This window comes from Amphiprion ocellaris, chromosome 20, assembly GCF_022539595.1.
Source record: "Amphiprion ocellaris isolate individual 3 ecotype Okinawa chromosome 20, ASM2253959v1, whole genome shotgun sequence".
NCBI lineage: Eukaryota > Metazoa > Chordata > Actinopteri > Pomacentridae > Amphiprion > Amphiprion ocellaris.
Window position 1 is genome coordinate 23,425,245 of NC_072785.1, and position 14,651 is coordinate 23,439,895.

A 14,651-nucleotide genomic window follows, 5' to 3' on the forward strand; every position below is an offset into this window, starting at 1 on the left:
AGACTCACTGACTGAATTCACACTCACCTTTTACAGCTGAGCAATGTCCTCATCTAAGTCCTGGTGAAGTGAACGAGCAATTATAGCTATTATATTCAACATTTTAAGACTTTTCTATGTCTTCTAAAGTGGTCTATTATGGGATGGCTCCACCGTTAGGTAGTACCAGGACTGTGGTAGCTAACGTTAGCTCTGGTGCTAACAGCAACATGTTTTACATTGAGGTGATCAGAAAACAACCAGGCTTTTATCCAAGCTGCCATCAGGAAAATTTTTAAAACTTTCCTCCCAACGAGCTCAATGCATCTCGTCTTCCTTCACTGTTCACCAAACTTTCTGACGTCACTCAGTGCATCCTGTGGATCTTCATCACAGCTGGAAAACAGACTTTAGGTTTATTAGCGCCACCTACTGGGCTGGAGTGTTCATCAGTGTTACCGGTGGGACAGAAATTAGGGAAATGAGAAAGGCGAAATTAAATGCATTATTCTTTTTAACGTGTTATATTTTTCTGTAATTCATTATTTGAAATTACCGTGTTCAAGTCCCAGCCCTACTGTTTACTAAAAATAGTATATGATGGATAAACAGTGCATGACGGCTGGGATGTCCAATGACAGCTGCTTATATTTCAAAAACAACATATTAAGACATAAAATGCAATAATGATATAAAATAATGTTGAAAACAAAAAAGTAATCCTAAAATATCACTTATATAGTAGAAAGTGTTGTGTTTTATTTGGTTGACTGTTGAACAGACTGTCTGTTCCCCAGCCTCTCTAAAAATGCTGCATTTATTTGATGTGAGCTCATTGGCCAGGCAATGATCCCCCTAATGAGATATTTATTGGTATAGTTAATCAAATAACCCTGGATAAACATGTCCTGGTTACTGCATGGCTAACACACATTTTCAGATGTAACTCAGTCAGTAGAGCGCTGCAAGGTCAGAGATGAAGGGGGCTATTTACAAAACTATCTGTTTTTTAAAGTGTTTCCACCGTTCTGTGAGTAGAGGGGAGCTAAACTAAGCAAACCTGGAGTGTATTAAAAACTAAAACCAATTTTGAGTCTGCAGTCCCTGATGGTGGCCAGCAATGATGCAACCCCATGTCAACAGAGAGACAGCTGCCTGTTTCAAAGGAAGATCTGAGCAGTCCTGTCTGCGTTTATGTGTCGGCATATGAGCATACTGGGGGCAGATAGGAACTGTGTGCACCAGAGCCTGCAGACACTTTGAATTACAGCATGTTTCTGCTCTGCATCTGGTGATGTCTGTGGGCCAAAGACTTCAGGTAGTTACTGACTTAAAAGGATTTTCCACAGAATTACCCTCCAGACTGTAAACTCACTGGATTTACCACAAAGTTCTTTCTATATTTATGTAAACCCACTCAGATTAAATCTGAGACCTGTCACTCTAATGCAAATTCCCTTATTTTATTACAAGCTGAATGTTTGAATGCACAGAAATGTGCCTGAACTCCTGTCTGTCCTGAAATACTCTCTGCATGCCATGTTGGTGATGCTCTGCCCTCTAGTGGTAAATACCGTCTTTCACCTGGACAGGTAACAGTCTATCACAGGTTCACCTGGACAGGTAACAGTCTATCACAGGGCTACACATAGAGACAAACAATCACACTCACATTCACACCTACGGACAATTTAGACTCACCAATTAACCTCAGCATGTTTCTGGACTGTGGGAGGAAGTTGGAGAACCTGGAGAAAACCCACACATGGGGGTGCACTATTGCGCACATGAGAGAGTAGACGCATTTCGGTCAGGCTCCTCACCGATGAATCAAGATTATAATGAAAAAACATCTTCTCTGACTAGTCAACCCTTGGGAACTGATTCTTATAACATAAGTTTCTAACTGCTACCAAAAATGCCTAAAAAGTTAGTGTCAAAGAAGAAATTGACTGAAGAAGTCTCGGACGATGAACCTCTGGACAGTGGTAGGCTAGCCGAGCCACAGGCTAACCATGCACCGGAGACTTCAGCTGTTCTTGCTGTCATACACGAAATGAGTAACAAAATGGATGATCACTATCTTCCTGCTTTAGCCGTGGAACAGCAGCCTTGGGGGACATACCATCCATAACGCCTACACCCAATCCAGTCGATGGTGGCAAAGTACCTGGATGACTTTCTGTTAGTGGCCCATATGAATGGCACCAGTGTTCTCTGTTGGATTATCATTAGACAGGTAACAACCTGGGCTGGACATTTCAGGAAAACTCATTTCAGCTCAACATCACTAAGACCAAGAAGTCGTACTTTGGGAGCAGAGAGAAACCAGATCCACAAGAAACACCTCTTTAAAATCACTCAGCTGGTATAACAAATACAACAAATGAAACACTTTGAACATTTACTCTATATACAAGAAAGCCCAAGAAGACTTTAGTCCTGGTTTACCGGACTCACTGACTGAATTCACACTCACCTTTTACAGCTGAGCAATGTCCTCATCTAAGTCCTGGTGAAGTGAACGAGCAATTATAGCTATTATATTCAACATTTTAAGACTTTTCTATGTCTTCTAAAGTGGTCTATTATGGGATGGCTCCACCGTTAGGTAGTACCAGGACTGTGGTAGCTAACGTTAGCTCTGGTGCTAACAGCAACATGTTTTACATTGAGGTGATCAGAAAACAACCAGGCTTTTATCCAAGCTGCCATCAGGAAGATTTTTAAAACTTTCCTCCCAACGAGCTCAATGCATCTCGTCTTCCTTCACTGTTCACCAAACTTTCTGACGTCACTCAGTGCATCCTGTGGATCTTCATCACAGCTGGAAAACAGACTTTAGGTTTATTAGCGCCACCTACTGGGCTGGAGTGTTCATCAGTGTTACCGGTGGGACAGAAATTAGGGAAATGAGAAAGGCGAAATTAAATGCATTATTCTTTTTAACGTGTTATATTTTTCTGTAATTCATTATTTGAAATTACCGTGTTCAAGTCCCAGCCCTACTGTTTACTAAAAATAGTATATGATGGATAAACAGTGCATGACGGCTGGGATGTCCAATGACAGCTGCTTATATTTCAAAAACAACATATTAAGACATAAAATGCAATAATGATATAAAATAATGTTGAAAACAAAAAAGTAATCCTAAAATATCACTTATATAGTAGAAAGTGTTGTGTTTTATTTGGTTGACTGTTGAACAGACTGTCTGTTCCCCAGCCTCTCTAAAAATGCTGCATTTATTTGATGTGAGCTCATTGGCCAGGCAATGATCCCCCTAATGAGATATTTATTGGTATAGTTAATCAAATAACCCTGGATAAACATGTCCTGGTTACTGCATGGCTAACACACATTTTCAGATGTAACTCAGTCAGTAGAGCGCTGCAAGGTCAGAGATGAAGGGGGCTATTTACAAAACTATCTGTTTTTTAAAGTGTTTCCACCGTTCTGTGAGTAGAGGGGAGCTAAACTAAGCAAACCTGGAGTGTATTAAAAACTAAAACCAATTTTGAGTCTGCAGTCCCTGATGGTGGCCAGCAATGATGCAACCCCATGTCAACAGAGAGACAGCTGCCTGTTTCAAAGGAAGATCTGAGCAGTCCTGTCTGCGTTTATGTGTCGGCATATGAGCATACTGGGGGCAGATAGGAACTGTGTGCACCAGAGCCTGCAGACACTTTGAATTACAGCATGTTTCTGCTCTGCATCTGGTGATGTCTGTGGGCCAAAGACTTCAGGTAGTTACTGACTTAAAAGGATTTTCCACAGAATTACCCTCCAGACTGTAAACTCACTGGATTTACCACAAAGTTCTTTCTATATTTATGTAAACCCACTCAGATTAAATCTGAGACCTGTCACTCTAATGCAAATTCCCTTATTTTATTATAAGCTGAATGTTTGAATGCACAGAAATGTGCCTGAACTCCTGTCTGTCCTGAAATACTCTCTGCATGCCATGTTGGTGATGCTCTGCCCTCTAGTGGTAAATACCGTCTATGCATATAATGTGAGTGTGGCCATTGTTGGTTACTAGTGCCTCATTTGGGTCACAGATAGTCTTCAACACAGTGTAGTTCAGCTTTTAAATGTATACACATGCATACATTCTTATGTGGCCCAGATCATCCATGAATCCCAGGCTGTGACCAACTGTTGTACATTCTGATAAATGTACAACAGTTGGTGCAGGGTGAGCCAGAAACCAAACACTGGACTTACACCTATACAGCAGGGTTTTCAAGGCAAGTCGTAACCAACAACAAGGGTGACCAGTTTTACCCTCACCTCACATACTGACATTGCTAAAAATCTTGTTACCTTAACACTGCACTAAAACAATGCTTCATTTTCTTGAAAAATCCTTTACTATTTGTCAGTAGGTATGAATTAGTTTGCTGTAGAATGAAATAAAGAAGCTGTTGAGACTATATCGGCCTGGAAAAAGTATAGACCCAACTTAGAAGTGATGATAAAAAGAAGAACAGCAGCAGACCCGTTCCGTTATGGGACTGGATGGCTGCATCTGGCACAGGTTGCCTTGGATCTTACTTTTGGGAGCAGAAAACCCTGAAAACTGGAGATGCTGAAGTGCTTGAATACAGTGATAATGGTGTGCTACAAAGTGAGTTAGAGATCCTAACACCTTCATCACGTTGCTTACATGATTTGTTTTATTTAAAATATACACCTATACACATGTAACAAGACCGATCTATGAAGTTTAGAATATAGAATACTGGATGACATTTACTTTTACCTGTTTAAACTTTCTAAAGTGGAATGGATTAATAGTTTTGGCCACGTCTGGATCCTGGAGATTCATAATGCTAAAGTTGAAATCTTTGGATAATGGATGATCATTTTGTTGTTGTTTTGCCATAGAAATGTGACGTGCTCTGTAGCCAGCACCTTTGATGGGCCATATGAAGAGCTATAATCAATGTTTTGTGTAATGTGTTGTTGAAGGAAGCTGTGGATGGACGGACATATCCAAGGTGACACAGAGTGAACCATTTTCACTGTTAAATGATCCAAAATCTACAAATTTCCTGACAGGTTAAGAACAGATGTCATACATTTCAAATGGGTGTGAAGCTGTGTGTGCTGAGTTAAAGAAGCCTTTACATAGAAGCATGATGCTACAGATCCAACTGTGTTAAATACACTTTCTTTATGATCAACATCAGGGGTCACCAACCTTTTTGAACCTGAGAGCAACTTCAAGGGTACTGAGTAGTACGAAGGACACCTTATTTGATACAAACTTCCTCAATAGCAAACTTGTGCCATCATCTTTAAACAACAATAATAATAATAATGAAAATAATATGTAAAAAGACTGTCTGATCACATTTATGTTAATTATTCCTTACAATAATTATTAACAACGATTTCCACAACAATGTCGGTACGAAACACACACACACACACACACACACACACACACACACACACACACACACACACACACACACATATATATGGAAATCTGTTCCAATATTTAAAAGCCAGAGGTATCCCATCTCTGAAACTTTTGTAAATATATTTCTTGGCAGTTTTGTATGAATCAGCATATTTGCAGCATTTTGTTCAAAATCACACCAGTTACATTTCTGTGCAAATTATCACTTCTAACACTTTTAGGAAATCATTCACTGTCATCAAATCATGCTTCATTTGTGCAAACCACTACCTTTGTAACATTTTTGAACAATTCATGAACTCTGTCCCATGTTTGTACAAATTAGCAGGTATGTAAGAAAAAAAATCAACTCTTTCACATTTTGAAATGAATCCTACCACATTAGTACTAATCACCAGCATTTTTCACCAGCATTGCAACATTTTTAACAGATCATAACAACAAATCATTACACGTTTTCAACAAATTATTTTTCACATTTTTGTGTAATGGCACGGTGTTTTGAATGACAACATATGTTACCTCTTTCTTTGTCTGTAAATGTGTGTTAGTGGGAAGCCTGGCATTGCAGAGCTTATCATGTCTTACCTTTACCTTGCAGCTCACAGTTCAGATGGTTCAGTTTCCCAGTGATGTCCGTTAAAAATACAAGGGCAAGAATCCACTCAGTGTCCTCAAGCAGCAAGGTGTCTTCCCCTTTGGATTGCATGAACTCTTTGATTTCGGCCAACAGTGACAAAAAACGCTGCAAAACTGTTCCCCTGCTGATCCATGGGGTTTCTGTGTGTAGTAACAGGTCACTATATTCAGCTGACAGCTCCTCCAGCAGCACCTTCAATGTCCTGGTTGTCTGGCTTTGGAGCCATTTATGATCTTCATGACACGAGTCATCACATGATCAAATCCGGCCACTTTTGTACATGCATATGTCCTGCTGGTGAATGATGCAGTGGTAATGTAGGAATGTTGGGAAGTCTGGATCACCTCTGCATCGTACAATGAAGCCTGCATGCCACCCGTCATGGAGGAGCCCCGTCCATCGTAACTGAAACAAGCTTTTCTAATGGTACATTTTTCTCCACGAAGAATCTTTTCGCCGCGTAGTAGATGTCAAAGCGGGCTTTACCTGTCCGTAGTGCGCATCCAGTCTATGTGCGCTGCCAGGTGGATAGTTTGCATGGAAGCTTTGTAGCGGGTAAAGTCGCGTCTCTCCACGTTGTGCCGCTTTGCCGACGCAATAGTCGCCCCGCAAATAGGACACATACATTTATCTTTCACTATCGTGAAAAAGAACTCTTCCTCCCAGTCATCGTGAAAATAGTGTTTTCTCTTTCACTTCTCTGTCATGTTTTGGGGGTAAAAACCACATCTAGCTTCCCAAAGTGTCTGCGTCCGGACGCTTCAGCAAAGAATGACGTGGTGGTTTGACATGCGCAGTGAACTTTGACTCGGACGTGGTCCAAGTTCATTCATTTTGTTTTTAAAAAAATTATAACAAATATTGTAATTTAAAATCTGCATTAATGTAAGTATTTTTGATTTTAAAAGAACAGCAACTATAATTTTTGATAAGGAATTTCATGGTGACTAGTGTTATTTTTAGAACATGTGTTGAGGGCAACTCACATGGTCTCTGCGGGCAACCAGGCGCCCGCGGGCACCGTGTTGGCTACCCCTGGTCTACATGGTAAATAGTCTGCACTTATACATTTCCCATTCACACATTCACACACCATTGGAGACAGAGCTGCCGTGCCACCAGGAGCACCTTCAGGTTCAGTGTCTTGCCCAAAGGCACTTCTGCACGTAGAAAGGTAGAACATCGAACCTCCAACCATCTGACAGGTGGACAACCTGCTCTACCACCTGAGCCACAGCTGCTCCTGATCATTCCAACCATCCATGCTGTTTCAAACATGCCTGACACCAGATATCTGACAGCAGGACTTACGGTCATTGCACTGTGTGCCGGTGTAGGAGGTCATGGAGCAGTCGCAGGTGTAGTTCTCCCACTGCTGGATACAGATACCCATGTTGGCGCAGGAATCCTCCTGGCAGGTGGTGCTGGGACCTGTGGAAGTCCAACAATTCCCACAGCAACACCCAGCCACACAACACACAGAGACAAACACAAAACAGGCTGTAAGTATCACCATCTGAACAATAATCCTGGAAACTCAGCCCAGAGCCTCCCTTAACCTCCTAAGACCAGAAGTCCACATATGTAGATTTCTTCTTTTTCAAAAAGAGTGTACTGTTAATAATAATGCTAACAATAACAATAATATAAATAGAATAAGATCTAATAAATCTAATAGACATTAGATATTATCAGATTATTATAGTTGTTGGTTACTCTTTATCCCAAATAACTAGAAGGAATCTAACTTCAACTAAATCCCAAGTCTGAGGAGGCTACAGGGACGGCGGTTTAGTTTAGACCTACAACTGGACAGTCTCTAAAATAACTACACACAACTAGATGGCTTTAATGTTTATTTGTTTTTGTTGTTGTTTGTTTTCCTTCCTTGCACTGCTGGTATTTTCTGCACTTTTACACTTACATTTATTCCACAAGCCACTTTATGCTGATGTCATTATTTATAGTGTAGTAATACTCTATTTATTCATTTTCAATCCTTCATTCTTGTATTTATTGGATATATTAATGTTATTATAATTATTATCTTTACTGTATATATGGTTAGTGCTGCTCTGAAAGATTTTTGCTGCTGTAACAATGGAAATTTCCCCTGACGTGGGGAGTAATAAAGGATTATCTTTAATCTTTTGCATTGCATTAGCCATGTAAATTCAAAGTCTGGTTTTGTAACTTTATTTATATTTTAGTTATTTTTTAATGCAGAAAAAATCTGTAAATCCATAAATTTCTCCTCCTCATTCCTGTTTAGAATGTGTCATGAACACATGGATGATCAAATCAGTTTTCATTCATTTGTGTTTGTGAGCTGCAGCTTATTTATTCCATCATCATTTCTTACTCACAATTCCAACATATATATATATATATATATATATATATATATATATATATATATATATATGTGTGTGTGTGTGTGTGTGTGTGTGTGTGTGTATATATATATACACAGTGACTCAGTGGTTAAACTGTCGCCTTGCAGCTAGACGATTCCCAGTTTGTGCCTTCCTGGGATCTTTCTGCATGGAGTCTCCATGTGTGGGTTTTCTCCAGGTTCTTCAGCTTCCTTCCACAGTCCAGAAACATGCTGAGGTTAATTGGTGATTGTAAATTGTCCGTAGGTGTGATTGTTTGTCTCTATGTGTAGATCCTAACGAGGATTAAGCGTTGTATAAATGATGGATGGAATAAACCTTGTCTCTTTTTCTTCATCATCTCTTAGTGCTCAGTGAAATGAGTGACTCATTTGTTGTGTGAAGCAACATATCTGAGAAACTGCCATGTGTTGTTATATGATAGTAATGAATTTACCACACCTCGTACCAGAATATATCCTAGTTTGTAACTAAAGACTCAATAACTATGTTTTATTCCAAGATTAATCATTGCTCTGGATGTTCTAAAACATCTGTCAGATGTGTAACTGAACCCCAACCGCTTCCTCATCAGCTTTAATGGACCTGATACTTACAGTATGCCAAATCTGGACATGGGGTGTGTTTTCTGGACAGAGACATTCTGAAATTAGATTGCTCTCGTCAACACTATACATGTGAGCTTATTGAGGTTATATGAGGGGGTAAAAGTGGTGTATTTAGCCGTGTTTTAGGCTAAATGTGACACTGTCCATTTGTATCTAATACATGTTTTATTCAGTCATGGTTGTTTCTGTTCCTCCCTGATGAAGGTTCACATATTAATAAAGTGACTGCAGTAGGACCGTGTGTTTGTTAGTTATACTGGTTTAACTCTAAAAATGGCTTCAGCAGCTGTGAATTCTCCATGTCAGACCAGCAGGTGAGTTTTTAAAATGAGAAAATGTAAAAAGCTTGTCTGTCTGCAGTATTAATGTGTCTGTGCAGTGACTCTGAGATATTATGTTCAGCCAACAAACTACACTAAAATAAGGGAATTAGCTTTTCTTCTAAACTCAAAGGAAATTTTACTTTCCAGTCTTAACTGTCTGAAACTGTTTAGATGTTTAGATCGGTGAGGGCCTGAAAATCCTCATCTCAACATGAAGAAAAATCAATTAAATTGAGTTAAATTTATTAAGTCAACTGAGTTTAAATTATTTATAATAAATACTTAGTTTGATGCCATTGTCAAGATTACTTTGTCATCCCAAACATTCAAAATGATGTTTGCAAATACATATTCTGTATCACAATATGTTCCTTAAATTACTCTAAAGAGTATACTTGAATTAAACATTCCTGTGGAAAGTCTTTCTTTTAATGCAACCTTTTCCAACGCTGTGTTGGTTTTATACATAAAAATAGTGCTGCAGGTGTTTTAATAACTAAAGATTTTATGACTTGTCTGTTTTATTTTCCTGCCTTCTTCTTCTTCTTCTTCTTCTTCTTATTATTATTATTATTATACATTTTACTTTCAGATTCAATCATTCAATTTTCATTTGTGGTTAACAATAGTCATTTTTCATTATATCCAGGTTGAAAAATCATGTGCAAAAATCTTCACAAAAGCAGACAAACTGTCCGCCAACATCTACTTTTCTTTTCAAATGAAGTAAATGTGTGGAAACTTACCTGGTTAAATGTTGTTCTGTTTAAGTGGCACTCAGGACCAATGAACTGATGATTAGTTGAAAGAGGGGATAGAAACTCTGAATGACTTACAATGCAAAAATATCCTGCAGCTCCAAGTCCCTCTGTTTGATCCACTGATCTGGTTCAGGATTTAATGTAAGATGTGTAAAGGTATTCCTGGTGCGTCTTCTGAATGTTTAGCAGCAGTACAGCGTCGCCATCTAGTGACGGTCCAGAGTACTGCTGCAGCCTGAACCGCCAGATCACTAATCAAAAAATGGGCTTTGATAAAGGCTCACTGGCTTAAGAAACACAAATCCACTCCATGTGATGAAAGCTTGTAATGATGGATAAACAGCTCACATGATTAATCAGCTGATCATGATGCGTTGCAAAAAAACGAAGGAAGAAAACCATACAAAATTATACAAGCACACATAAAAATGAGACATTAGAATGCCATGGACAAGACCAACTGTGATTGATGAGATTTTATTTGGAAAAATAAAGTAAATCAACCATTACTTTCTTGCAGTGCATACAGTTCAATGAAAACATCGTTCTCAACCCTTTAAAATAGTCACAGCAAGGAGGACAGTACAGTACACATACTGCTGTTTTCTGTTAGGATTTAAATGAAATGTTAACTAACACATTCGTCGGTCAGAAGTGGGGCTCTGTAAGGTAATGTTAAAAAACATACAGTACACTCAATGATATGGCAAGCATAAGAAAAAACTGCTGTACAGAAAATGATCTCCATGCAAACGAGAACAGGTTGTGGAAGATGGAAGATCCCAGAACCTTCAGGGGATGACAAAAACAGCCACAAAAATGCACAACTTGCACAGAAAGATGGAAACATTTTGTCCACAGTGACGTTTGCTTGCTTGTGCAAAATGTTTCGACAGCCCATTTTGATGTAGCTACAGAACAGTTCTGAACAACTGGAGATGAGTACAGAACATTAAAACCTTTGGCAAGATTTGCTGTGTGAACAAACTGTGGACTGGAGTCCATGTATGGCCTGATGCAGATTAGTAATGCTGCTAAAATTGTGCATCCAAACTCAGAGACGCATTGTTTTAGTTGTCCGTTTGCTAAACCCCAACCCGAAAGAGAGATTGTAAGCACAACAACAGTTAGCTACACCTACCTAGAACAGTAAACTGGTGTCCAAAAGTTAAGGCTTGTTCACAGGGTGGGTTGAATCCATTTTTTTTTCTGTAATATATGTAATTGTAACTGCTGATAAGCATGGCCTGAACTCCTCAAACAACAACAGGTTGTGTCAAAACTGTGTTAACATCTTATTATCCTGCGTTATTTTATGGGGTTCGATGGTTACATCACTGACACATCCTTGGCATAATTACAGTGACTTCCCATGACACCATGCATATATACCGTAAAATGCCCATCTCTTTTTTAGCTTTAGCCAATTCACAGAGTTGATTAAAGTTAGTTGGATCTCGTGGAAGAATCTGTAAAACCTTCACAAAAATGACAAGCTACTCAGGTCTACTTTTGTCCAGGACCACTTGTTTTAAAATGACTCCAAACATCCTGTACATCTGTCAGTTTAATCACTGACATGAACAGAGGGCAAGAAAGGAAAGTCATAGTCTCTGTAATTAAAGGGGCGTGGCTTAGTAAAGGGATTTTCAATAGATTTAAATACTAACTTTAGGACCAAAATTTGCTCTATCTCTGTACAACACACCTGAAATAGGCTCATTAGAATCTCTGTAGTATCTACTTTTACATACTGATTATATCGTTTGAGACCGTAGACAGTCACATCCTTCCGAAAAAATAACTTTACAAAACCACAACAGATAAAAAATAGAGCACCTGGGGCTATGCTATGTCGCTGCACTGGCTAAAACGTCTCTAATAGTGAATGTGACGGCACTGTCAGTGGACGACCAATGTGGCCGATAACGTGTGGTGTAGCTGAGGAAGTGTTTTGGTCGGGCTCTAGCAGTGGGCGAGCGAGGTGACGAGTACAGTTAATAAGATGGAGCGACTCCCGTAAGGATGCAGAGCTGAGGAGCTACCGTTTGCATTGAGCAGGAAGAAAGGGCTGCTGGAGCTGAAGTTGGAGTTGAAGTTTGTGTTGTAGTAGTCTAAATCAGGCTGAGATCTGAGGGACGGTGTACCTTCACATCCACGCTCAATCTGCCCGCTGCGAAACAAGGCGTCATTGAGGAGATCCGGCAGGCGACCGTTGAGGTCCACCGATGCCAAGCAGCCCTGGAAGCCTTCTCTGGAAGCCACCAGTTTAGGCAGGTTGCCATACATGCCTGGTCCAAGTCCTGCGATGAACAGATCACCTGTGGTATAGAAAAAACATGCAGTTATGTCATCTTAAAATGACTTCTAAGGGAAAAAGCAGGAAAACTACTTATGCGCTTTAATGTCTAAAGCTGTCAAATGTAATAGGACAAAACAAACCTAAAAGCATTCAAATGAAAACTGAACTCACACGGAGATGTAACCATGCGATGGATCTTATCCTGAGCATACCTTTCAGGTCCAGGTTCTTGGCCCCGTTGATGCTCTGACTGGTGGCTGTAGCGTCTACTTTCAGTGTGTGGGTGTTGCTGTTGTCTCGAGTGATGGCCACATTGTGCCACTGGTTGTCATTTAGTGCCCGTTCACTTTTCCCCTTGATGAGGTTGGGCCCATTTCCAAGGTCAAAGACATAGTGGATGTATCTGCAAGAAAGAAGGGAACGACTTAATGATTTCCTAAGAAATTTTATGTTTTCAAAGATATTCTTTAAAATGTTCATAAACTGGCCACTCTGAATCAAAAATATGATACATCATAAACATTTCCGGGTCTATACTTTCTGTCTGTGCTATGGACATGTCTGCATAAAGTGCAGCTCAGAAAGTCCTTATTATTACTATAATGACTATTTACATAGCCACTTTGTTCAGTCTCCTCTCCTTTCTCTTCCCCAATAACCTCATTCTTTTCTTTGGACAGGTCAGCTCTGGAGGCTACAGAAATAAATTGTAGCAGTTGGATTTCACCTATATTTTACTCTTTCTGAACTCACAATGTCAACTTCTTATTTACATACGGTAGACATTCAAGCCCAATCCAATCTGAAATGGACATGGGATCATTTTTAAGGAGAAAGCACCTCTACTGCATTTAGAGAAGACTGAAGCTTGAACCTCTGACTTAGAGGGAGCCTTTTTAGTAAATAATGTTTTAATATGTACACCACCGTTCAAAAGTTTGGGTTCACCCACACAATTCCATGTTCTCCATGAAAACTCCCACTTTTATTCATGTGCTAACATAACTGCACAAGGGTTTTCTAATCATCAATGAGCCTTTCAACACCATTAGCTAACACAATGTAGCATTAGAACACAGGAGTGATGGTTGCTGGAAATGTTCCTCTGTACCCCTATGGAGATATTCCATTAAAAATCAGCCGTTTCCAGTTAGAATAGTCATTTACTACGTTAACAATGTCTACACTGGATTTATCATTCATTTAATGGTGTCTGAATTGAAAAAAACTGCTTTTCTTTCAAACATAAGGACATTTCTAAGTGACCCCAGACTTTAGAACGGTAGTGTAGATTCATCTCAGGTTTTGGAACTTTGATCATGAACAACACAGACCTCAGAGATCACAGCCGTAGATAAATGCCAGAAAATCATAAAAAGCATGGGAATGATGTAATCTATCATCAAGGCAGCGCAGCCCATTTCAACATCTGATCACAGCTTTAATGGCAGGTGGAGTAAAAACTAACACAATTTCATATCTTCATGAATTCTGTGTTTTCCTATTTTTTAGGTCAGACAAGCAAACATGGTGTCAGTGGGGGAGGAGAGGCACAAACATGAGTTAATCTAAACCACTGAGGTTCAACAGAGTGAATTATGGGTATTTTGGTACTAAGTGGGTCTGATATGTTGCCATAGCAACAGACTACAGCTCTAAGTGTGATATATTCTAGGGACAAGCCATTGTGAAAAGATGATTAATGATTCAAGTAACCATAACTGTGTTCATTTTGCAGCCTTCATTGTCTTCTTCTTCTCTTCTTCTATCCATATGAAGGCATGAAGAGTCCTGAATCCAGTTTGCCTTCCTTGAATCAGATTCAAACTGAACCAATGGGTCCACATGTATCTAGACACAAAATGGGTGTTTTATCTGCCTGAATGTAAGTGAGAACCCGGGGATGCTGGACACCTGCTATGTCACCAGCAAATTGAAATATTATTGTAACCTACAACAGGGTGCAGCCCAGTTCATACATGTAAGATCCAGTACTGTTCATTGTGAGTAAACCTGAGAAAATCTAAACCATTGGAACTTGGAATAACTGGCTGTTTTGACCATTTGTGGGGAGGAGAAACAAACTGTGAAAACTTGCTGCTGTTGGAAATATTTGGTCTGCTTTTAGTTCTGTTTCTGCTTGCTGACTGTATCTATGCAAGTTTCAGGTCAGCAGGTAGAAGCTGTTTCTTGGGAGTGAATCAA

At 39.5% G+C, this 14,651-nt stretch overlaps 1 protein-coding gene across 11 annotated transcripts in view; it reads right to left on the reverse strand.

Annotated features, from left to right (window-relative positions):
* Nucleotides 1–14,651, reverse strand: part of nrxn3a (neurexin 3a) — a 190,072-nt gene that overhangs the window by 43,180 nt on the left and 132,241 nt on the right. For 10 of the 11 annotated variants that reach the window (XR_008599903.1, XR_008599902.1, XM_055005560.1 and 7 more), the window contains 3 exons: nt 12,659–12,849; nt 12,292–12,465; nt 7,368–7,487 (listed from right to left, as the gene is read on the reverse strand). Coding sequence is in view for 9 of the 11 variants with exons in the window: in XM_055005560.1 (XP_054861535.1) it covers nt 7,368–7,487; nt 12,292–12,465; nt 12,659–12,849 (485 nt within the window). In the remaining 2 variants the exon portion in view is untranslated. Of the gene's footprint in view, nt 1–6,004; nt 6,164–7,367; nt 7,488–12,291; nt 12,466–12,658; nt 12,850–14,651 lie in introns of those variants that run through there. The other variant, XM_055005565.1, reaches the window with a different exon arrangement.